At 35.4% G+C, this 24,545-nt stretch overlaps 2 protein-coding genes across 2 annotated transcripts; both read right to left on the bottom strand.

The window, feature by feature from the left end:
* Positions 1-9,737: 9,737 nt before the first annotated feature.
* On the bottom strand, positions 9,738-10,892 carry LOC107917344 (uncharacterized). The gene is made up of 2 exons (XM_016846701.1): positions 10,213-10,892; positions 9,738-10,083 (listed from the first exon to the last, which is right to left on the bottom strand). Exons 1-2 carry the CDS (start codon positions 10,890-10,892, stop codon positions 9,738-9,740), a joined length of 1,026 nt encoding a protein of 341 aa, XP_016702190.1.
* Positions 10,893-19,017: 8,125 nt separating this feature from the next.
* On the bottom strand, positions 19,018-23,640 carry LOC107916810 (uncharacterized). The gene is made up of 7 exons (XM_016846185.2): positions 23,126-23,640; positions 22,617-22,646; positions 22,061-22,159; positions 20,079-20,202; positions 19,617-19,926; positions 19,435-19,489; positions 19,018-19,259 (listed from the first exon to the last, which is right to left on the bottom strand). The coding sequence occupies exons 1-7, from the start codon at positions 23,282-23,284 to the stop codon at positions 19,191-19,193; spliced, it is 846 nt and encodes a 281-aa protein (XP_016701674.1). The 5' UTR covers positions 23,285-23,640; the 3' UTR covers positions 19,018-19,190.
* Positions 23,641-24,545: the final 905 nt, after the last annotated feature.

Raw genomic sequence — 24,545 nt, 5'->3', positions numbered from 1 at the left:
ACTACCGTAGCTCTGATACATCAATTGTAACACCCGAACCGAGACCGTCACCGGAGTCGAACACAAGGTGTTAACAGACTTTTAAAAATTTTCCAGACACTGCCAATCTGTGTAATGGTCGCTTTAAAAATCATATCTTGAGTTTCACAACTCGAAAATCAGTTTCGTGATTTTTCCCTGAAACTAGACTCACATTCCCATCTACATATTTTTTCTAGAATTTTGGTCAGGCCAATTAGTACAGTTTATTAGTCAAAGTCTCCCATGTTACAGGGATCGACTACCCTGACCTTTGCGCATTACGACTTGGATATCTCCTTGTACAAGGCTCCAATACTGATGCCGTTTCTTCTATAGAAACTAGACTCAGAGAGGAATCTATACATATATGGTATGACTCCTAATTATCTCTGGTTAATTTAAGGTAAATTATCAAAGTCGAAACAGGAGATCTAGGAACTGTTCTGGCCCTGTTTCACGAGAACTTTAATATCTCTTAATATACTGTTCATATGATTGTTTCGTTACTTCATATAAAATAGATTCATCAAGGTTCGATTACATAATTTATTCACTATTTAATTTTATTCCTACAAATTTTTGTGATTTTTCAAATCCACACCACTGCTGCTGTCAGCATCTGTTTTCAAGGTAAACTTACCTATTTCGTGGTTACCATGGACCAACTAGGGTTTTGTCATACATAGGTCCACATATGATCATATTTAGCCATTCCAATGGCTGATCATTTGCCCAACACTTCCATTCCAAACCATAGTCACATCGTGAAACCATATATACATACATAACACAAATGGTCTAATGCCATACTCCACTTCTACGAGCCATTTTCGCATGGCTTTACACACATACATCACAAAAAGTACTTAAACAACAGGGGGTAGTCCTATACATGCCATATCCAGAGTTCAACTAAAAGAGTACCAAAAGAGCTTTGATAGTGTGGATGACTTCGACTTCGCTGATCCCGAATCCGATAGCTAACGAACAAAATCTATAAAACAGAGAGCCAAAGCAACCAGGTAAGCATTTTAAGCTTAGTAAGTTTCAAGTAATGAAATCGGCTTTGACTAAAGTATTACATTCACATAGCTAACTAAGTCACTTTATTAACACACATTCTCATAATCATACTTACTTCACACTTCATCAACATATATACACAAGGTATCAACCTTTCTAAAAGCCGAAAATTCATTAGTCGATTTCACGAAGACTATTTAAAACTAATCGACTTTTCTGAAGCACATGCAAACATACCTTATCGTTCGGTTTAGTCGAGCGTATTAATAGAATTTATTACAGCACCAAGCGCTCACATTCAAACCCAAGTCTCTTCGGTATTTAACCGGATATAGCCGCAAACACATTTGCCTTCGGGTCTTAACCCGGACATATCAACTTGCATAATTTCCTTCGGGTCTTAGCCCAGATATATCAACTTGCATAATTGCCTTCGGGTCTTAGCCCGGATATATCAACTCGCATAATTGCCTTCGGGTCATAGCCCGGATATATCAACTCGCGTAATTGCCTTCGGGTCTTAGCCCGGATATATTCCAATGCTCATGCACACATATATCAATAATCATAACACATCCATATCATTTCTTCGTTACTAAGGCTCAAACACAAACATTTATTAAACCTTTCGAATTTCGGCTCAATAGCCACACACAAAGAGCATGATTTCAATTGGCTTTATAACATAGTCTCTAAGCACATTCGACTATCCGTCATAGTATGACTAATCATTTCAATATAATTCAAGTAGGGTAATTACTCGAAGACTTACCTCAGATGTCGTCGAATGACTTCAATGGCTATTCAATTACTTTTTCCTTCCCTTTATCGGATCTAGTTCCCCTTTGCTCTTGAGCTTAAGTTCAACAAAATTTAAAATAGTCATTAATCGACTATTCAAGTATTACTTTCAGAATAATATATATATTGATCCGACTTTCACACACATAGATTATAGTAAGCTTTATAATAATCAATAAATAATTCATTGGCAAATTTTCATTAATGTTTACAACAAAATCACATATTCACTACGAGCTGTTTTCCTGAGCAGTAGTTACTAAATTATATATAACTGGAGATACTAAACTCCAAATCACTTGCCGTTAATTTTCCCTGAATATAGACTCGTATATCTTCCATCCATAAAATTTTCAGAATTTTAGGCTTGGCCAATCAATACCAGATTTTTCTTAAAGTTTCCCCTGTTTCACTGTTTGACTATTCTGACCACTCTTCACTACGAATCAAATTTCTCATTTTACAGAATTCAAAATGTGTTGTATTTGATCTCATTTGAAACTAGACTCATTAAGGAGTCTAAGAATATAAATTTTATCTTATAATCATTTTTGTACAATTTATAATGATTTTCTAAAAACAGAACAGGGAATCCAGTAGTCATTTTGACTCAGCCCCACAATACTTCAAATATCTCAAGATCGGTAACTCTTTTGTTTTTATAGTTTCTTTTGTAAGAAAATAGACTCTTCAAGCTTTAATGACATAATTCACTCAGCTTCTAATTCAACTCCTACAAATTATGGCGATTTCCAAAATCACCTTACTGCTGCTGTCCCCAAACAGATTATTACCAAATCAAATACTAACATTAGCATTTCACCTTAATAGCTAGCTTACCAAGCCTTAATTTAACATATAATTCACACATATCATATTCAGCTATATATACATTTATCATATTTCCATTTCAGCATATATAACTAACATTTATTCCGAAATTTTAATATCTAATTGCTTATAACTTTCTTCGGATGTCGTCGACTAATTGATCGGCTACTCAACTACTTTCGATTTTCCCCGATCTAAATCCAATTTCTTGGTTTCTTGATCTTAACATATTCAAATAAATCTCGTTTTAACATATTTTCATTCAATTTAGTCTAATAACGCATAAATGGGTAAATTACATTTTTACCCCTAATATTTCGCACTTTCACAATTTAGTCTTTATTCCACAAAACACAAAATACACAAAATTTGGTCACACTCCTTAAGGGCCGAATCTTCCTAGTACCCATATAAGTCCATACATTTCATTTATTTCACCTTTGAGTCCTTCAAAAATTTATTTTTGTAATTTAGCCCTAACTACTCAAAATCACCAAAAACTTCAACACAAAACATATCAATCTTTAACATATCTTTCATTTTTCATCAACAACTATCAAAAAGCTCAAGCACTCATCAATGGCAAAACACAAAATCATCATCAATTCACAAAATTGAACCATGGGGTTTAAAGAACACAAAGCAATGATATCAAAAATGTGAAAATTATCAAAAACCAAACAAAAGACTAACCTTCCTTAGGTTTCAAATGGCCGAATGCTATCCTCCTCTCTTCCTCTCTACAACCGGCCAAGATGAACAAGGTGATAACCTCCCTCCTTCTTTTTTTTTTCTTTTAGTATCCTTAATATTTCTTTTATCATTTCTTTTCTTTTACTTAAAATAATGTCCACTTCATGGAAATTTACCACATAGTCTAATATATGCTCCATCATGGCCGGCCACTATGTATAAAAAAGGGGTATTTGACATGCAAAGCCAATATTTTCACTCCTTGCTTAAATTGGTCCTTATAAATTACCCTATCACATTTTTAAAACTTTCTCACATAAGTCCTATGGACTAAATTCACATGCAATTGACTAAATCGAAGCTTGAAATTTTCCACACATTCATAATCACATATTTTAGACATTAATATCACATTCAAACATTTCGGTGACTCGGTTTAGCAGTCCCGAAACCACTTCCCAACTAGGGTCAGTTTTGGGCTGTCACAAGAACCACAACCAGTATCTAATACCCAAGAAGTAGTAGTTGATAAATTAATATCAATAACATAAATACCTGAAGCAGACGTTCCGCTTGCTTTGGCCTTCTTGATTTCTTCAAGATAGATAGGGCAGTTCCGCTTCCAATGTCCAGTCACACCACAATGAAAATAGTTTCCTTCCTTAGAAACCCCACCTTTAGGTTTCAGTGCAGCCTTTCCTTTTCCAAGATTAGGCTTACCTTTGCCCTTAGGCTTTGTCGGGACTTTGGCCTTTCCCTTGCCCTTATTGTTACGGACCATCAGTATGGGCTTGGGTCCAACCTTTTTCATGTTGCCTTCAGTAGTTCGTAACATGCTAAGCAATTGTGGCAGAGTCTTGTCAATTTCATTCATATTGAAATTGAGGACAAACTGGCTGTAGCTATTCGGCAACGATTGCAGAATAACATCAGTGGCCAACTCTTGGCCCAATGGAAACCCAAGCTTCGACAGGCTTTCAATATAACCAATCATCTTAAGGATATGAGGTCCTACTGGGCTTCCTTCAGCCAGCTTACATTGGAATAGGGCCTTAGAGATATCGAACCTCTCTTGCCTTGCTTGCCCTTGATATAGTTCTTTCAAGTGCTCGATCATATCATAAGCAACCATATCCTCATGTTGCTTTTGAAGCTCAGGATTCATGGTGGCAAGCATAAGACATCCAACGTCTACCATATCATCGAGATGCTTCTTGTAAGCATCTTTATTAGCCCTCAAGGCATTAGCAGGTGGTTTATCAGGAAGTGATTTTTCAATGACATATAATTTTCGTTCTTGCTTGAGGACAATCCTCAAGTTACGGAACCAGTCAAGAAAGTTCAAACCATTCAATTTGTCCTCTCAAGGACCGATCGCAATGAGAGTGTATTAGTGTTTGCAGCCATAATATATCTACATCAATAAAATATGCGTGTGAAAAGTTTATATCAATCATTAAAAGGACTTTATTATATGATGTTTCCTACTATTCTATTTCAAAATTAATAACCCTCATATATTAATTTCGGAAAGACTTTCTTGAAAGTATTTCTAGTGGGTCAAGGATCCATATTTCACCTCCTCTTAAGTCAACTTTGTCTTTACTCTCAAGATTATGGTTATTTAGGTAAGCAACACTTGCTAATTACATCATATGTAACTCCTACAATTTGGTGAACAACTCTTGTTCTAATCATCTTATGATTTATCCAAATTATTTGCCTCTAGGTTTCTAATCCTATTAGAGTAACCTAGTTAAGTCATTAACCAATTTTTAACCAGCGAATATCACTTGTTTATTCTTCGCGTTTAACCAAGATAAATACTAGTACTTCACTTTGGCAAAACCTACATAGTATTGATCGAGGCCTTAACGAGGGCATAAATTGGAAGGCCATGTTGACTTAATATTTTAATAGAGGGATTTTATTAGAGTGTTACATCTCACCGATTATGGTCTACTTTAGTCTATTTAATCTTTTAATTGATCTCATCAATTAATGGGGTTTATTATTACCAAATTTGCATGCTTTAGACATCCATAGCATCTCATACATGAGTAAGTAAAGCAATAAATAAATGCAATAGTTATAGCCCATAAACTATGGTGGTTCAACCCAAGCCAATGGGAGAACCAAAAGGGAACCTAAAGGTGTAAGCCGTTTCACAAGCTGTCGATCCACACTAGTCGGCCCACTTCCTTCTCGTCTAGTCCACAACAACTTTTACAAATTAAAAAATTCAGAAACTCATTTTACATACGAGGGAGTAAGATGAGAAGAGAAATACAAAAGAATAGTAGTAAGGCACGACACGCAAGCCGTATTTATAAAATTACAACCTTTTATCAAATGGGTCATCGGGCTATAACTATGCATTTCAAACACCGTGCATTTCAAAAATAGCATATATCATTCAATGTTTTTGTCAAGTGAAATATTAAAATATCCTTTCAACCTTTTTATGGCCCATTAAGTTTTATTTATTACAGAACATACTGGAAGATGATGGGGATCTGAGGCGGTCGAAGGGAGCGGGCTGAAGGCCTGCGACCATAACCGCCTGATCCCCATCCCCGAGGGTGCAGGGGCGGAGCCCCCACGATATGGACCAGGGGTGCGGGGGCAGAGCCCCCGCGGTACGAACCGCATACCCTAGTCAAATGAAACCTCACGATTTGATAACTTTTATCAATAGAATCGTGTTTTTAGGATTTTAATCCTTGAGGTTTCATATCGGAACAACCCTTTGTTCCACTGGCCAGTAAACTCTTACTGGAAATTGTAAAATCACTGCTACATCATAACAGATTTATTAAGTTTTACAGCAATAACATAAAACCGAATAGGCCATAACACCATGATTAACATTTAATAACTTATCGAAAGGAACAGTTATCAGATTCTGCTTAAACAATTTAAATAGAAAAACATAATAAAATTAGAGCACGCATCCATACAATTGCATCACCCAAGTATTTAAACTCGAGTCGTATCACACAAGTGGCTCTGATACCACTGTTGGAACGCCGGTGCCTCCAAGGCGTAGCGGAAAAATAAAATAATTAAAAACATTCCGGTGATCTAAACCATGGATCCATGTGTAAGGAACGTATCAGGGTGATAAAAGGTTTCGAAATTACCAAAACTTCAATCTAAGTAGACTGCGACGCCTAGGCAACGGGAATCCTGAACCACTATCAAACCAAGCCGCAACCTTTTTGATGTCGGCCTCTACGTAGTCCACCCAGTTGATAATGAACGGTAGAAAAATCTCAGAAACTATTTCAGTGATTTTTATGCTTGACGGCTGCTAGACCCTTTAGCATAGTTTCAGGCTTATTTATATATTATCTCTTTAGGGTTTTTACCCTTGCCATATATAACACCCTTTTAATTGGTATATCTTTTTAATGAATATTAATTCATTAAAATTAATCTGAACATAATAGTCATCATTAAAATAAATATAATAATGTTTAACCGAAAATTATAATTACATTAATTATAATAAAGATTTCAGTAAACTATATTTATTTAAACTTATATACGAACCAAATTCATATACTAATGAAATTATATTCTGATTATGTGTACAACATCCTTGTACGTATAGTATGTTCAACAATTCGATTGCCCAATTAAATTAATTCTATAATTAATTTAATTCATCTGACAATCAGAATACAATACCAACTATGTTTTACTCCGTTCATTTCAACCATGGGGTGTGACCCTATAGGTTCTTGTAACGTTAGCAGTAATATTAGAACGATTCTAATGTTACAAACAATGAGTGGCATCTAGCAATGCATCATTGCTACCTAAGTTACGAAAAGTCATGATTCGACATAACCTTTTGTGATTAACCTTTCATGCATTAATCCTTAATTCCTATATCTGTGGAATGGACACAAGTCATGGAATAGTCACACTTGCATAGTCCATCCCATGTTTCTTGACACCTTAAGTGAACTATGATACACAAATAAGTATGACATATCATATCAACTTATTTGAGCATGGCCATGCATTTCTAGTCTCACTCAATCAAGTGGCCTAAGATATTACTCCCATTATGTAGGAGGTACTTATCCTATATTGATCAACCATATCCCTCTACATAGATTGTGGTATATCCAACATTAGTCTTTATAGAACAACCAGTTACGATGTTCGTTTGACTATATCAAAATATACAACTTACGATGTTGGGATAATGATGATCTCAAGTGTGAGGATCATATACATATTAATCACTATGAGTAATGTTGTGACAATTACATAATAATCCAAGAAACATACTCATAGCAGATCAGTCCAATATGTTGTTCTCTAACACACATATTCATGCATTGATTTTGACACTCCATATCAATTACAACTCTTTTCTCATCAATCAACTACATGTTAGTTTTAATGCATTATTGTTGTCCTAGCCAACAATAATACTTGACTAAGGATCTTTTAAGAATAATCATATTATTCTCAGGATATTATTATAAAACTGTTTATTTATGTACACAGAAAAGAAACTAAAATTATAATGGCAACGCCTTATATCAATAAACATGATAAATCAAGTATGTTATTACAACCATCTCGTGATTGATCTTTGGGCATACTCTTACATTTAATATGTCCTAGCTCCTACAGCTATTTAAAATGTCTTAAGTTTGTACAACTTAAATTGAGCTATTAAAGGTGCCTTAACTGAATTTATTTGTAGCTTAAAAGTGTTGAAACAAGCTGATTTTACCTAGCTCAAGTGCATGGAATGGCATTAAAGAGGAGCATGTATTTGGCTGGAGCATTAATAGGAAATAATTCAGCTGCTGTTTTGAGCTTCTCCAAAAGTCTGTTCGTGGGTTGAATGGACAAATACATATTCAAATTAGCCCATTCAGCTAACTAAATGATTTCATACCATAGAAGCTTTTTAAATTCGTTGGTTCACACTTGGAGGCTGATTGAATTCAAGTGTTCACTCATTTGGGTTGTCCGTGTGCTTAAACTGCCATTAATTGGGCTGCCCAATGAGGAATTAAAGGCTGCTCATAATGTCTCCAGCTGATCAAACTGTTGGTGTTTGACACACTTTATCCGGATGAAATATGAACTTCAGTTTGGATCTTAAACAACAGCGTAATATATCCGGATGAAGAATGAAGAAAACTTGAGAATCAGGTCTGGAGTTTTTAAACAAAACAGAAACAGAATTGAAAAGCAAAGAAAATAAGAAAAGGAAATGGAGAGGATATTGAATTAAAAAGATGATAATTTTTCATTAATTGAACATTGGCAATCTGCCATTACATATATCAAACATGAGATGATCATTACAAGTCAAAATGCTACCTAAACATTTACCTAACACCACTTAGAACATTGAAAATTGTTAAACTAGCTTGCACAAGTTGCTTTGCTGAATTTTCAGTCAATCAACAACTAAAATGCATCAAAAGATTTACCAACTAAGTTCTAAAGGAACTAAGTTACAAACTATGAACTTAAGGTAACCAAAATAAGTTGAAATACGACAGCATTAGAAAGCTTCTGCTTCTATCTATTGTTCTCAAGCTGCATTGCCACCTTTTTTGGTTTAAGATGCATACTTCACCCGGTAATAATACAACAGTTTGATATCTTTTCTTTACAGCTGCATGTATGGCTTGGGCTGCTTCTTGACACTTTGGCTTCTTCACATGCTGCATGCAGGCCAACTTCAACATTCCGCCTTGGCTTGCATGCTACAAACTCTTATTCTTTAAGCATTCTCTTATGATTTGGTTCACTAAATCATTTTTCTCATCTCCTTTTGCTTCCAAATCTCTTTGAAGGTCCTCGACCATTTGCTTCAACTCTGATTTTTGATTCTCTATTTCATTCAATCTTTCGGATGACTTTTGTTTCTTTCTCTCAAACTACAATTCCAGTTTTTCCTTCTGGATATGAAGGGATTCTAGTTGCTGCTGCAATGTGTTTACCTCTTCCATTAAACTCTGTACTCGATTTGATGCTTCATCACCTTCAAATGCCAAATTTTATTCCAACAGAGCCTTCTCAGCTTGCAACGTCTCCTTCTCTGATAGTAGATTATTTACCTAAGCAGTCAAGTTATTTATACCAGACAATTATTCACTGTTATCATCCTCAAGTTTCTTCGTGAGAATAAAAATTTCTTTTTCTCTCTTTTCTAACATTATTTTGAGTTCTAAAATGTGGGATTGGAGTCCTACATTTTGTTCTCCCAGTTGTTTTGTTTCACTTGCTTTGTTCTCTAGCTGCTCTGCCATATCTCTGTTAGTTGCTTGCAATGATTTCAAATCAAGTTCCAAGCTAGTTACATGTGCCTTTAATTCTTTTATCTAAGCAGATGATTGATCCCCATGCATATCATGTACCTCTTTGAGTGTCAAAAGTTTCCTTTCTTTCTCAACTGAATTAGTTAAATTTTCAACCAAATCTTCTTTGGTTAGCTGAGCCATTGACTTGTAATTGGCATGGCTAAGCCTCTTGTGACACATCTTGGATTTATCTGCAGCAGCTGTGTAGGCACTATCTGGACTCTTATTCCAGTCCACAATAAAACTTTTTTTTGTCATAGCTACTGTCATGAGCTTGGATCCACTTGGATCACTAATCAGACATTTTTTGCCTTTGAATACAACTGAATAGCCCTTCTCAATCAGTTGAGCAATGCTAAGCAAATTTCTATCAATTTTAGGCACTAACAAGACATTTGTAACAAGTTTGGTACCTGTAGGAGTGTTTATCAGCACATCTCCTTCGCCTTCAGCTTTGATGAAGTGTCAATTTTTGACCTTCACATTTGTTTTGAACCTTCTGTGAATTGACTTAAAAATGCCAGCATCAGGGGTCATGTGGTTTGTGCAACCACTATCTATCAACCATCCATTTGTGGCTTTTCCTTTAGCAGCTGAGCAAGAAACTGCAAAAACTTGTTCTTCTTGGTCATTGTCTTCTTCTACTACTTGAGCTTCAGCTCTTGGCTGCTGGGGTTGGTTGTGTCTTGGTCTACCCTTGTTTTTGCAAACCCTTTTTACATGACCCATCTTCTTGCAGAATCTGCACTGCACATCTGGCCTGACCCAACATACTTCACCCAGATGACTTACCCTTCTGCAAGTGTGGGCAGGGTGGATATCTTCCTGCACCATCTGCTTTAGGCTCGCTTGACCAGATATTCTTGCCTTTGTAGGCAGAGGTGCTCGAGGTAGACTTGGCTTTGGCTTGAAAGGCACCTTCTTGGTGCTCTTCCAATCTGCTGGCCCTCCTTTGCTCTTGTGCATAAGAGCATTGATCAGCTCTATTAAAGAGATGCTGGTCAGATCTCTTGAGTTTTCAAGGGATGATATCTTTTCCTCATACCTTTCAGGCAAGGTTGAGATCACCTTCTCCACGATCCTTGCTTCATTAAACTGCTCACCAAGGAGCCTTATGTTGTTTACTACAGCCATACTTCTATCTGAATACTGCTTGACAGTTTTTTCCTCCTTCATTTTCAAGTTCTTGAAGTCCCTTCTTAAGTTTAGAAGCTGTTGTTGCCTTGTTCTTTCAGTACCTTGAAACTCCTCCTTCAGTCTATCCTAGGCCTGTTTTGGTGTCTCACAAGCCATAATCCTTGTAAAGATCACATCTGACACAGAGTTTTGAATGCATGACATGGTTTTGTGCCTTTTGGTCCTTTCATTAGCATGTTGCCTGATCTGAGCTACTGTTGGGTTGGCTCTAAGTGGTGCTGGTTCAATATCTGAGTTGACCACCTCCCATAGATTGAATGCCTGGAGGTAGGTCCTCATCTTGACCATCCAAATATGATATCCTTCTCCATTGAAGACTGGAGGTGCAGCTGGGGAGAAGCCTGATGAAGCCATCGTTTTGTGGTTTAACTATAACAGGTCCACTAAGACAAAAGCTCTGATACCAATTGTTGGGGATTTTTGAACGAGGAGCAGAGGAAGAAATACAGGACAGAACAAGGCAGTATTTTTACTTGCTCACAAATGAGCAGCAAGGGAGCTATGGCTTCAGCTCATTTTGCTCACTCATTCAACTAGAAAAAACAATACATTTATAGCTAAAAACTATCACCAAATACTACCTACTACCACTAAGTAGCCTAGTAAATTGATAAACATAACTTGCACACATTGTAAAGCTGATTTATCAATCTATCATCACCTAATTACATCAAACATGTTACCAACTTAGTTCAAATCAAACTAAGCAACAAAACATTAGCTGAAAGTAACAAACCAGCAGCATATGCTCCAGCTGCAATATGCAAGGCTTGGGCAGCTTCCCCTGCTTCTTGGTCTGCATGGAAGCCAACTTCAACACTCCTCCTTAGCTTTCATGCTGCAAATACCAATCTTTCATCTAGTTTTTTTTTTAACTTGGCAGTCCTTAGATGCTTTGTTTCAAGCCGAACTTGCTCAAGCAATACATTTTCAACCTTGGCCTCATTTTTAACCAAATCTTACTCACACAATTTGACCATACCAGTCTTTTGTGGCAAAGATTCTGCCTTGTTTTCCTTTGCTAATTATAGTCCTGCTTCTTCTTGCTTCCACATGTTGCTGAGCTCACACCTTTGACAGATATGCATATTTGCATACTGTCTTCAACAGGTGTCTTCAACAGGCTCGCAACTATTGGTGCGCTCGCACTTTTGATAAGCTCACAGCTCTCACTTCTCGCTAAGCTTGCAGCTTTGACATCTTGCTAAGCTTGCAGCTTGCACATTTTTACTGAGCTTGCAGCTTACACATTGGAAAGCTCACATTCTTTCCTTGAAACTCCTCCTTCAGCTTATTCAAGCTTGTTTGGGAGTCTTTAAGGTTGAGCTAATGTTGTCTTCTCTTCAAGCAGTCCTTGATAACATGCTTTGACAACTTCTTTCTTTTAACAAGCAGCAGAAGCAAAAATCAATGGCCTTTAAGACTAAGGCTCATGATACCAATTGTTGGTGTTTGACACACTTTATCCAGATGAAATATGAACTTCAGTTTGGATCTTAAACAACAGCGTAATATATCCGGATGAAGAATGATGAAAACTTGAGAATCAGGTCTGGAGTTTTTAAGCAAAACAGAAACAGAATTGAAAAGAAAAGAAAATAAGCAAAGGAAATGGAGAGGATATTGAATGAAAAAGATGATAATTTTTCATTAATTGAACATTGGCAATCTGCCATTACATATATCAAACATGAGATGATCATTACAAGTCAAAATGCTACCTAAACATTTACCTAACACCACTTAAAACATTGAAAATTGTTAAACTAGCTTGCACAAGTTGCTTTGCTGAATTTTCAGTCAATCAACATCTAAAATACATCAAAAGATTTACCAACTAAGTTCTAAAGGAACTAAGTTACAAACTATGAACTTAAGGTAACCAAAATGAGTTGAAATCCGACAGCATCAGTAAGCTTCTGCTTCCGTCTATTGGTCTCAAGTTGCATCGCCACCTTTTCTGGTTTAAGATGCATACTTCACCCGGTAATAATACAACAGTTTGATCGCCTTTCTTTACAGCTGCATGCATGGCTCGGGCAGCTTCTTGACACTTTGGCTTTTTCACATCCTGCATGCAGGCCAACTTCAACACAAACATTGAACAAACTCATTTTAGCTCTTTTAGCTAAATCACAAGCTGCCCATTCAGTTTCTTATATGGCTAATTAGCTCTCATTCATGCCAATTAATTCCAACTGCATGTAGACACCTTAGAAGCTGTCCAATGGCGTTTTCAATGCTGGAGAAGTTTCATGGAACCTTCATGAATTATTCTGGAACTTTCAGCTCATTAAAAACTGAAATCAAATGTCCATTTAGTTACTCTTTGACTATTCGGCTCTAGCCTTAGGATTCTATTATAAAATTTCACCCATTTGCTTGTTGTACAGAACTTCTACTCATTTTTATGAAATTATATTACTTTGTGAGTTACAACTCTCATTGTTCACCTTGGACTAAATTGTCTTATCAAGACAACTCTTGTGGCATCAATCCCGTCTTTCTTTCAAACTTATCACTTTCACAAGTGTTGCGTTCACCTATGCCTTTGGTTCCTATCTTTCATAGATAGTGGGTCAAGGTTTGTTATATTTTCCAAACCGATTTCACCTAAATGCTATATAAGATTAGGGTCAACCTTTTCTATATCGTTGGTTCAATCTTGGCCTTAGCCAAATTCGCCCATTTATCATGTCAACTATCCTTAACCTTTGTTTTTGAGCCTATTTTTCAACCTTTTCCAGGTCATTCCGAAATAACTCAAGTTTTACTTAATTTTACGATTGGGAAATCTAAACGACTCAAATCTTCACCGAGGCGAGATCATATCATTTTATATCAGAGCTAGTAAAAATTTAGTAAATATCGAAGTTTTTAGAATTTCTAAAATTATATTTTGCTGGAAAAAATTGAAAAAAATTCGTAAAAAAAAAGAGGAGTATACATATATTTGAAGTGAAAAAAATTCAGAAATATTAAAAAAAAAAAGAGAAAGAGTTATGAAAATATAAAAAAAAAAGAGAAGAGAAGTTGGTTCATAATAGTTTTTTTTATTCTACCCGGTACTATTTCTTTACCATTCTACCAATTTCGGCCACACTTGAAACCCCTAAATTTGCTTTTAGCCCACCTTTTGTACCAACATCAATTCCTAACCAAACCGACATCACTTTTGCAAACCGACGCCACAACGATTTTCGATTTGTCTAAGTAGTTCTTTGAAAACTTCGAGAGGCAAACTTAAGCGAAAAAGGCAAGAGTGCGATAAGGCCATTAGAGTGTACAAAAGCCAAGAGTTTGAGTGAAACACGAGTGGACTGTTCATTTATTTTCTTCTTTCTTTGTGAGCGGATTGGTGAGGTTTGTAGTGAGGATTTAAAAAAAATAATACTATGTCATGAAGTTCCGAAAGGATTGTTGAAGATGATGATGTTTTGTCTGACCCAACATATCAAGCATTTATTTACGAGGTGGGTCAAATGCTCTAAAGACGTTTAAAACTCATACAAGAATGTTTGGGACGATTGAATGAACGAGTAAACGTGAAGAAAGAGCCCAACGGAAGCAAATTTCACTAAGTCGAGGAACAGAGACAAGATCATCACGGAGACACACATCCAATGACTATTCAAGAAGAGATCCATACCGAGATTCCTACCCATCGTGAAAATCGAGTAGAAAGAAAGAAAGCTTCAAGAATGAAGTCTTTCAAGATGACACATAAGAAGGAAGATATATCTCTTCAAGTGCATCAAGGCGTTCATCCACGGAGGATCATTCACGAAGAGTTGATCGTGACCCCTGTGTAGATGCTGTCCCATCCTTAGAACGAAAAGTTTGTCGTTCTGGTTCATTTGTATCATTTTCATATTGTAATGAAAGAATAAGGCAAAAAGATAAAGAAAATTGAAGAAAAGAGAGACAAGAAATGTTGATGCGAGAAAATGAGCAAATATGGAATGAAATCGAAAGACAAAAAAAAAAGAAATGAAGGAAAAAGAAATAGAAAAAGAAAAAGAGAGTGAGAAACAACAAAACGAGATTGAGACTGAAAAAGAATGTGAGCAAGAAAAGAAAATTGAAAAAGAGAGTGAGAATGAAGAAAGAAACGAGAGTGCAAAAGAAACGAGCGTTGTGGTAAAAGAGAGAAGATTTGAAAATGAGTTAGAAAAAGAAACAAGTGGAAAGGATGAAAGTGAACAAGCGAGGAACATTTTTACTAACCAACCTGTAAGTTGTCCTCATATTACTTTTTTTCAGGTTTTTAAAGACTTGAGTGATAAGTTTCAACTTTATTACCTTCCTGATGAAACACGATTCCATTTGATCAAAAAATGTAAGGTTGAAAATGACATTATCCCACAAGTTCTTAAAGGTAAGCAAGGTAAGAAAACTTTAACAATTGAGTCACGACAATCTAATCTGAATATTGATGAGAAATTTACCGATGACTTAGTTTTGAAAGACTGCCTTATTTTTCTTTGGTTAATTGTCATTCTTTGTTTGTTATGATAATTTCGTTTTAAGTGGAGGCATGAAGAGTTGTTCATTTAATGTGTTTTGTGTTGAAAAATCTGTTGATGTCGTTCGATTAAATCAACAAATACAAAACGCGATCTTATGTGATAACGAGCTTACACATAAAGTGCTTAATTTATTTGAATCTGACAATAATGTGAAATCTCCAAAGTTTTGTGCAGGATCTTCATGTTTGTGGGAAAATTTTTCTTTTGATAAGTTTCGTGTTGGTAAGCTTGTTAAAGACGTTGGATTAATTCAACTTGTGCAAACTTTGGATGTGCGTGATAGCAATTGTTCACATAAAAAGCTTGATTTATTCGATTGTGATGGTTATGTAAATTCTTTATATTTTTGTGCGAAACTCTCTTGTATAAGCATGCCTTTGCGAATGAAATAAAAGGGTTTGATAGCTCGAATATATGTATGCCTAAATCTTGTTTGCTTGGCACATGAGATGTCTTGGTGAAAATCAAATTTTTGTTGCATTGTGAAATGACCGATCAAAACCGTGTTTTTAAACCCATAGCATATATTCCTAAGTTGATGTCAAGCGAAGGTGAGTATCAACATTGTATTTTGAATCAATGTGTTGACCTCTTCTATTTGCTCTGATTTTTACCTTTATTTTATTCGAAAACAAAGCATGTGAATCTTATTGGCTTGCAAAGTCAAAATTCAATTTATGATTCTGGAAATTGCTCCATATTGTGGTTTAAAAGGTTTGAACATGTGTTGGATGATAATGACCTTAACTTGTCTTATGATCTTTCCATGATGCCGGTCAAGAAGTTTTCAAGACAACTTGAATTGGTAAGAGAAAACCTTGTCTTTGATCCTGATGCACATCGTCCTATATCATTATCTAAAGGATTTGAACCATGGGGTGTTGATGTTCAAAACTATAGCTATCGAATGCCTTGTGATTCAGGTTTGTTTCCATGAGCTTTTTGATTCGTTGTGGAAAGGTAAGACCGATTTTTGTTTTTGATTCCGACATTGGTTTATTTATGAATAGCATTTCATCAAGTACTTTTGTGCTTATAACTTATTTTGTCACTAATTGGCTCCATTCTTGTGTAGGTGACAAACTGAAGTGGCATCCTCCTAAAGAGGGAGGGTATGCAAATAACCTACTTCCTTTATCGCACCAATTGTGGTTCTTGGGGTTTTGGAAACGATTTTGCTAGACTTATGAACAAAAGAGTTTGAGTCCTTGAGAGTTTCTTCGCGAGCAAATGGCCCGATTTGAGGACAAATCGTCTTCAAGAGGGAGGGTATGATGCAATCCCGACCGTATCATGTTACGATGCAACTCGACACCATCGAGATTGGCCTAAACAAGAGGGGCCTAAGTGCAAAATGAAGCCTAATTTTAGTTTGTTCATTTGTGTGCAAGCCTTAATTAAGCAAGTTTGGGTTAGAAACCATTGCTGCAAAAATCGAACAATCAAAGAAGTCCAATTTAAATGTTCTATGCAATTTGCTATAAGCTCATTCATAGCTCATCCAAGCTCATTGAGCTCAATATTATTCAGCTTTAGCTTGTGCATCAATTTGTTGGAATATCTAACTCGGTTTCAGCTCAAATTTAGCTTTACTTAATCTATGCATTTTTTTAGCTTACTTAGTTGCTAGAATAAATTTAAATAATATTTAGTTTAAGTAATTAAATGTGTCTTAAGCTAATTAACATGTCTAAGAATATTCGGCATTAATATGTCTAAGTAATTAAATATGTTTTGATTACTACAGCCATTTAATATGTCTTAGCTCTTACAACTATTTAAAATGTCTTAAGTTTGTACAACTTAAATTGAGCTATTGAAGGGTGCCTTAACCGAATTTATTTGCTGCTTAAAGGTGTTCACACAAGCTGATTTCAGCTAGCTCAAGTGCATGGAACGACATTAAAGAGGAGCATGTATCTGGCTGGAGCATTAAGTGGAAATAATTCAGCTGCTGTTTTGAGCTTCTCCAAAAGTCTATTCGTGGAGTTCAATGGACAAAAATACATATTCAAATTAGCCCATTCAGCTAACTAAATGATTTCATACCATGGAAGCTTTTTAAATTCTTTGGTTCACACTTGGAGGCTGATTGAATTCAAGTGTTCACACATTTGGGATGTCAGTGTGCTTAAACTACCATTAATTTGGTTGCTGCTTATTTGGCTGCCCAAGGAGGAATTAAGGGCTGCTCATAATGTCTTCAGCTGATCAAACATTGAACAAATTCATTTCAGCTCTTTTAGCTGAATCACAAGCTGCCCATTCAGTTTCCTATGTGGCTAATTAGCTCCCATTCATGCCAATTAATTCCAGCTGCATGTAGACACCTTAGAAGCTGTCTAATGACGTTCTCAAAGCTAGAGAAGTTTCATGGAACCTTCATGAATTATTCTGGAACTTTCAGCTCATTAAAAACTGAAATCAAATGTCCATTTAATTACTCATTGACTATTCGGCTAGCCTTGGGATTCTATTATAAAATTTCACCCATTTGCTGGTTGTATAGAACTTTTGCTCCTTTTTATGAAATTATATTACTTTGTGATTGTACATCTCTCATTGTTTACATTGGACTGAATTGATTTATCAAGACAACTCTTGTGGCGTCCATCCCGTCTTTCTTTCAAACTTATCACTTTCACAAGTGTGGTGTTCACCTATACCTCTAGTTCCTATCTTTCATAGATAGTGAGTCAAGGTTCGTTATCTTTTCCAAATCAAAGTGCTATATAAGATTCGGATCAACTTTTTTTATATCGTTGGTTCAATCTTGGCCTTAGCCAAATTCGCTCATCTATCATTTCAACTATCCTTAACCTTTGAGTTTTAGCCGTAATTTTACGATTGGCCAATCTAAACAACTCAAATCTTCACCGAGTCGAGATCGTATCACAGAGCCTATTAATTTTATCAAAGAAATTCCAGTAAGGGTCAGCCTTATATTGGATGTGTGAATTTCAAATCAAATTGTAGGCTATGTTTCCCTAACAGGCTATTTGTTGAAACTGAATGGAATCTGCATCGCTGCCATCTTAATAGTTAGTGTACCTTTTCGTTTTTGGGTGTTATTTCTATTTGGTTGTTAGAAAAATGAATGGGAAAGGTCGAGTTTGATTTAGTGGCGGGTGATTTTTTTTTTTTGAAAGAAAAGTTAAAAAACTTTTGTTTTGTTTTCAAGAAAATGAGGAAATTTCATTGAAATTTTGGCGGCAGCGGAGTTAAAGTACGTGATCATGAAGGTTTGCTCCATTAATTAATGTCCTGGTCCTGAATATAGCTGAAGCTCTGGCAGCACCCAAGACTCTGGAATTTGCTTATCATATGGGGTTTCAATCTGTTATTTTGGAAGAAGGTTCCGAGCAAATACTATTGATTGGCCATACACGGGTAGCTGGATTATGAGGTTCTCAAAGTGCAATGTGCAACATGTAAAGAGTTCGGGTAATGAGGCGGCAAATGAAGCTTAAATCAAGAAACTACACAGGTAGACTTGTATAATTCAAAGCTATATAATAATATTAGGAAAGAAACAGACCAAGACCCAAAAAAAAAAAGAAAGATAAAGGAGAGAATTACTAAATCAGAATGTAATTACTTTTTTTGGAGTTTTAGCAACAAAATAATGGACCATTGTCAATTGTTGGGCCAAACAAATTTTTTGACAATTTGACTATGATTATGATCAGAATAAAATAGAACAGATTCAGTTAGCTATTATTCTCCGAGACTACTTACTTGGTTGGAGCTACGATAGAGCATGGCATAATGATTTGTACGCCCCTACACACATCTTAAATTTCTCTTCAGCCATCTCCTGCATAAATGTATAGATGTTACGTCACTACAAAAAAATTAAAAGAAACCATGACGGGATCCGCTTCACTACAGAAACACAACAAATTTGATAAACCAGAAATTAAAATCCATAAAAATTTCGTTTGGAATTAGATGAGCAGCCAAAAACAAAATTTTTGCAAATTCTAACTAACCTGTGAAGGACCTTGATGCTTATCAGGATGCCACTTCAAAGCTGATATGTGAAAGCTGAATGGCAATTTTAATGAACTTTAGAATACATGCATATAAAAAAATTGGAGCAAGGAAAAACTCAAATATGTAACGTCCAATCTTCAAGATGACAGGCCTCTCAAATATTAGGTTGAGTACTTACGCATTCTTAACGTCTTCAATCTTTATGGGGCCTGCTCGAGGCAAACCAAGGATTTCTCTATCAGAACATGATCCTACATCATATGACTTCTCCTCCTCAGACTCAGACTCAGAGTCACTAGTATTTTCCCACTCCTTCGTCCTTTGATTTATCCAGCCTGATTTTTCTCTCCACTCAAATCCAGATTCTGGATTCTTGAAAGACTTATCTCCACCAGAAGCCCAAGTATACCATTTGTTCCCAAATTTAGCTTGAAAGATTCTCTCAGGATGATCAAAGTCGTCAGAGAAACTCTCTCTTCTAAAATTTCCTGCACCATGTAACAAAAAGGACAATGAGTGTCAAATATGAGAGCTAGTTCTGCTAAAAATAGTGCATAAAGGAGGCTTCTTTTTTTCTTTTTAGTTGTGCTTCAATAAACAGTAAGGGGAAATGAATGAAAAAAGAAAAGAGGAAGCTCACGTTTAACTTTTTTGCGGTTAGATTTCCCAGCATGTCGTCCAGAATACCTTGACGACCGCTTCTTGTCAGAACCATCTGAATCCCAGCCTTCTGTCCCATCAAATTTCCATGTTCGAACTTCATCCTAGATAAAAGCCAAAGGCAAGGTTTATATTTTAATTTCAGGTACTAATGAAAACTGTAAACTCAAATCTTTTGGTACAATGTAAAGCAGAAGGAAGATAAAAGGCATTCATGTTTTAGATACATTCCAGTCCAATGGTTTCTTGGTAAATAAATAACATTCAAGCTCTACATGCATGTCAAGTCCACTGGATTTTTAAAAAATCAACTTATCATCGTCCATTGAAAACGAACAGCAACCTCAGTCTTTCAATGGCCTAACTGAAATCATAAGCTTCTACTATGCTCGGACCCTAGATGCACATTTTATGGGATGTTGTACGAACCATAAACTTAACAATTTTGGTTCCATATAAATGACAGCAATGCCAATATGAAGAAACACAAAATAATTTCAAGGCTTGAACCTATGTTTGTTCGGGAACACTAACATGTTTTATGTTACAACTTGTAATGAAATGTAAACATGCTTCATAGAGGTTTTTTGTGGGAGATAATTAAATGGCAATAACAAACCAGGAAATGAGGTTTTATAAGCCTACAATGTAGGCAGATCAGATAGATCTTTCATGCATTATTGGCTCCTCCAAAGAAAATAATTTAAACTTGGTCCTATCCTAATAAAATAATTTGCCTAGGGGCTGGAAAGATCCTTTAAAATTCATAAATCCTGCTTATTGAATACAAAAGTAATTTTATTGATGAATTGTCACAATAACCCATGCTAAAACCCATTTGATTTTGCAGTGCAATTACTGAACAATTGCATGGTTTAATAGAATCTATCATCTTTGGATAAGATAGGTTTTGGAAAATAGTACAGTAAACAAATTTAAAATTCTGCCTCTGAAGTGGCCAGTTACATCAGTAACTAAAATGGAAATTATCGGCATTGTGATCCATTATACAAGAGCCTTCATCTCTTCAACAAATCAAATATTCTTATAATTCTCTAAAACCTTTCACTTAACATGTTCTTATTCACCCTTGTGGTTTAACATACCCAAAAAATAAAAATTAGCAGAAAAAGAGGCATAAAAAACTTTGGTTGGCAAACATGAAGAAATATGCATGTAACAAACATGAATTGATGGTATTTCTTAGGGTGCTCTCTCTCCAAAGATTTCAGAAAAAGATAACCGGGTGCCATCATTCTCAATCTATAAATTAGTCCTCAGGATCCAACCTTCTACCATGAGATTGCACTATCGACATGTCCAAACATTTACAATTCGGCCAACTTGTAGTCCATTTGGTTAGATGACACCTAAACAGTCCTAATACTTTCAGCATGACCAAAATCAAACTTGGATAAAACTATATAAATTGGATTCTTTCAATTGAAACTCCAAAGCACTGGGAAGACTGTTGGTCCATTAATTGAAAAACTCCTTAATACATCCGAATAAGCAAATAAAATTGGAACGAAACTACTGGTGTCAACCAGGCAAGTTTAGTCGGGTTTGGGTCAAGTAACTTCAGTGCATAAAAAAAATTGGGTTTTGCTCAGTTCAAGTCATTTCAGGTTCAAATTGTTTAGTTTTAAGTTAAAACCAGTTTAATACAAGGTTAGGATCTTGGTTTATTCAGGTCTGGATCATCTCTGAATTCAACAATTTTAGGTTCAGATAATTTCAATTTTGGTTGGATTGTAAACTTTTATGGTCAAATCAAGTTAGGTCAACTTTTGATGCAGACAACTAGGTGAGTCGTACAATTTAGAGTGAGTTTCAATAATAGAGTTTATCGCAATCTAATTATGCCATAACTATAACATAAATAGTGCATAAAAAATATTGAAGTTCACATCTTGAATAAGATCAAGGTTCTAAACCAAATAGGAGTCCAGAAAAGTTTACCTGGAATGAAACATTTGAGCAACCACTATTATAGAGAAGGTTTTTTAGAGCACTCTTTGCGTCAGCACGCCTTTGATGTACTCTATATCTTATGTGATTCTGCATTAATATTTGAAATGTCAGAAAATTTCCATTTTTTATGAACACATAAAGTAAGAAGTAAAATGCCAGAAGCAGACAAAAGGTTCATAACAAAGCTACTTGGGAAGGATGAAATTAACAAATAGCAACATCTTAATCAGTTACTAGAAGACACCCATCACCTGGTCAATGTGAACATTAAAATTAATCATGGGGAATCCTTTTGTGAGATGCATTAGAATTTTATTTGCACTAAAAGATTGCTAGGAATGTTCCCAGTCCACGATGAATAAGATAGCTGTTTTAGCAATCAAGCATGGTTATCCTCGGCATACAAACTCGAACTGGAATTTGGTCTGCTAAGTTTTCAGAAAATTACCAATCTAAAAACGTGCCAATATGATATACTAGGACCAAGATGATTAAAAGATGCAGGCAGATAATTACATAAATAGAGGCTGCCAAAGCTATATACCTTAATTGGTTGTTGTGTTCTTCTTTCCTCCTGCAAAAATATGGTTAATTGTTAAATTTTCTCATCAAAAGCAATGCATACAGATTTATACGAATTACTAAACCAAAATTTTCATGCATTACAAACATCTGAAGCTCAATTCTATGCAACTGGTGGTGGCCAGAGGAGGAAACAAGTAGGCATACTTATTCACATAGAAGATGAAGTACTTTGATCAGAACCAGGAAGAGACAATATGGGAAGCTAAACATAATGAATATAGAATAAATCTCAACGGTAGCATCTATAACAATCAGCAAGCAGAAACTTTTAGCATGAAACATTGAAGCTCAAATTTCTCAATTTAATTTTGAAGTTAAAGATTAATTTACATAGCACTCAGAGAACAAGACTATTTCTTTCATCTAAGAAATGCCACAAATTAGAGCTATTCAAGGATTTGAACTTTCAGAAACCCTATCTACAGCCATTCAAATAAAAATAGAAATCCAAGCTCTCCCCGAACTCACAAAATCCCATTTGCTCTTCCATTTTTCACAGGTAACAGGCGTAGAATGAAACGAAGCAACGTGGGTTGTTGCAACAGTAGCCGTTGCTTTTGAAGATAAGAAAGGTGGAACCAATGAATTCTTCAGTAGAAACACGTTTCGCCATCTAGGTATCTGCATAACCGATAAAATCAAGACAAAAAGACACTCTCTTCAAAATTAGCAGCACCAATAGAGGAAGCTTTGGGTTTTCCTTTTGGTGGTAAAAAGAATTGGTTCTAAGTAACAAAAGGGTTAAATCTTTTCCGGGTGGAGGATGATAACAGAAGTTTATGTTTCTCAGTTGATTTGGATGTCTGAAAGTTTAGCTGATGATGAAACCGAAGCAGAAAGTCGAATCGAAACATGTTCAAATTAAGGGTTTCGGGGTTGGATACTAGGATGGGATGGATCCTTTCATTGTTCTCAGGCAATTGCAGAGACCTGAATCAGTAAACTCCAAAGGGACCTAAACCTAGGCCCAGATAAATAGGTGTTGGTTAAAGATTAACTTAGAGCCCAAAACTATAATATCTTCGTCCATCAACTATATCATATAGAGGTATTCATGAGCCCATTCAGGTTAGCCCAATAAAAATTTTAGGTTCATTTACTAGGCTCGACTTGGCTCGAAAAATGTGTCTAAAATTTTATTTAACTTTAATTTAAAAAAATGCTAAAACCCTGATTCGACTCGGCCGTATTAATTTTTTATATAATTTTTAAAATATATATAATACATCAAAAATATTAAAAATATTAAAATAAATATTTCCCAACAAATTAAAATATATATATGTATACTTAAATAACATTGAGATATACAAAATTAATAATAATAAAAAGCAAATGCCTCTAAAATAGTAACAAAATTAACAGTAAAACAAGAGTTACACAATATCCAAATAATAACTATAAAATAGTAGGTAACAAATTATGAAATGGCATCAAAATAGTGAAAAAAGAACAAGAAGAAAACAACAAAAAACAACAAAAAAAAGTTTTAAAAAAATAGCAATTTTTTTTGCATATTCGAGTCGGGTCGGGCTGGGCTCGGGCCAAAAAAGCCTTACTCGAAGCTTAGCCTGTTTTCTAAACAGGCCTTATTTTTTGTCTAAGCCCATTTTTCTGACCTATATTTTTACCCAAATCCTCCCACTTTTCAAGCAAGCCGTCGGATCGGGCTAGGTAGCCCGACTCATGGACAAGTCTAATATCATATAGAAGATTATAATTTGATCACTCACTTATTAAGATTTTTTTTTCAACCAATAATTAAATAGTTAACACAAAGGTAATGTGAACTTTTAAATTTTATATATTATATTAATTTATTTTAATTTTTAATTTTTAATTTTCAATATTTAGATATTGTGCCATTGTTGTGTTAATACTAAAAAAA

The sequence above is a fragment of the Gossypium hirsutum genome, chromosome A11, assembly GCF_007990345.1.
Source record: "Gossypium hirsutum isolate 1008001.06 chromosome A11, Gossypium_hirsutum_v2.1, whole genome shotgun sequence".
Taxonomy (NCBI): domain Eukaryota; kingdom Viridiplantae; phylum Streptophyta; class Magnoliopsida; order Malvales; family Malvaceae; genus Gossypium; species Gossypium hirsutum.
Note: the sequence above shows the minus strand (reverse complement) of the source record. Positions and strands in the feature narration are given on the sequence as shown.

Excerpts from the sequence above, each read along its gene's own strand:
- LOC107917344 (XM_016846701.1), bottom strand. The coding sequence starts at position 10,892 with ATGAAGGAGGAAAAAACTGTCAAGCAGTATTCAGATAGAAGTATGGCT. Across the intron at positions 10,084-10,212 it reads TTTAAGTCAATTCACAGAAG|AAATTTGCTTAGCATTGCTC; the intron begins GTTCAAAACAAA and ends TAAAATTGATAG.
- LOC107916810 (XM_016846185.2), bottom strand. The coding sequence starts at position 23,284 with ATGCAGATACCTAGATGGCGAAACGTGTTTCTACTGAAGAATTCATTG. Across the intron at positions 22,160-22,616 it reads GAACACAACAACCAATTAAG|AATCACATAAGATATAGAGT; the intron begins GTATATAGCTTT and ends ATATTAATGCAG. Across the intron at positions 20,203-22,060 it reads GCTCAAATGTTTCATTCCAG|GATGAAGTTCGAACATGGAA; the intron begins GTAAACTTTTCT and ends GCTTTTATCTAG.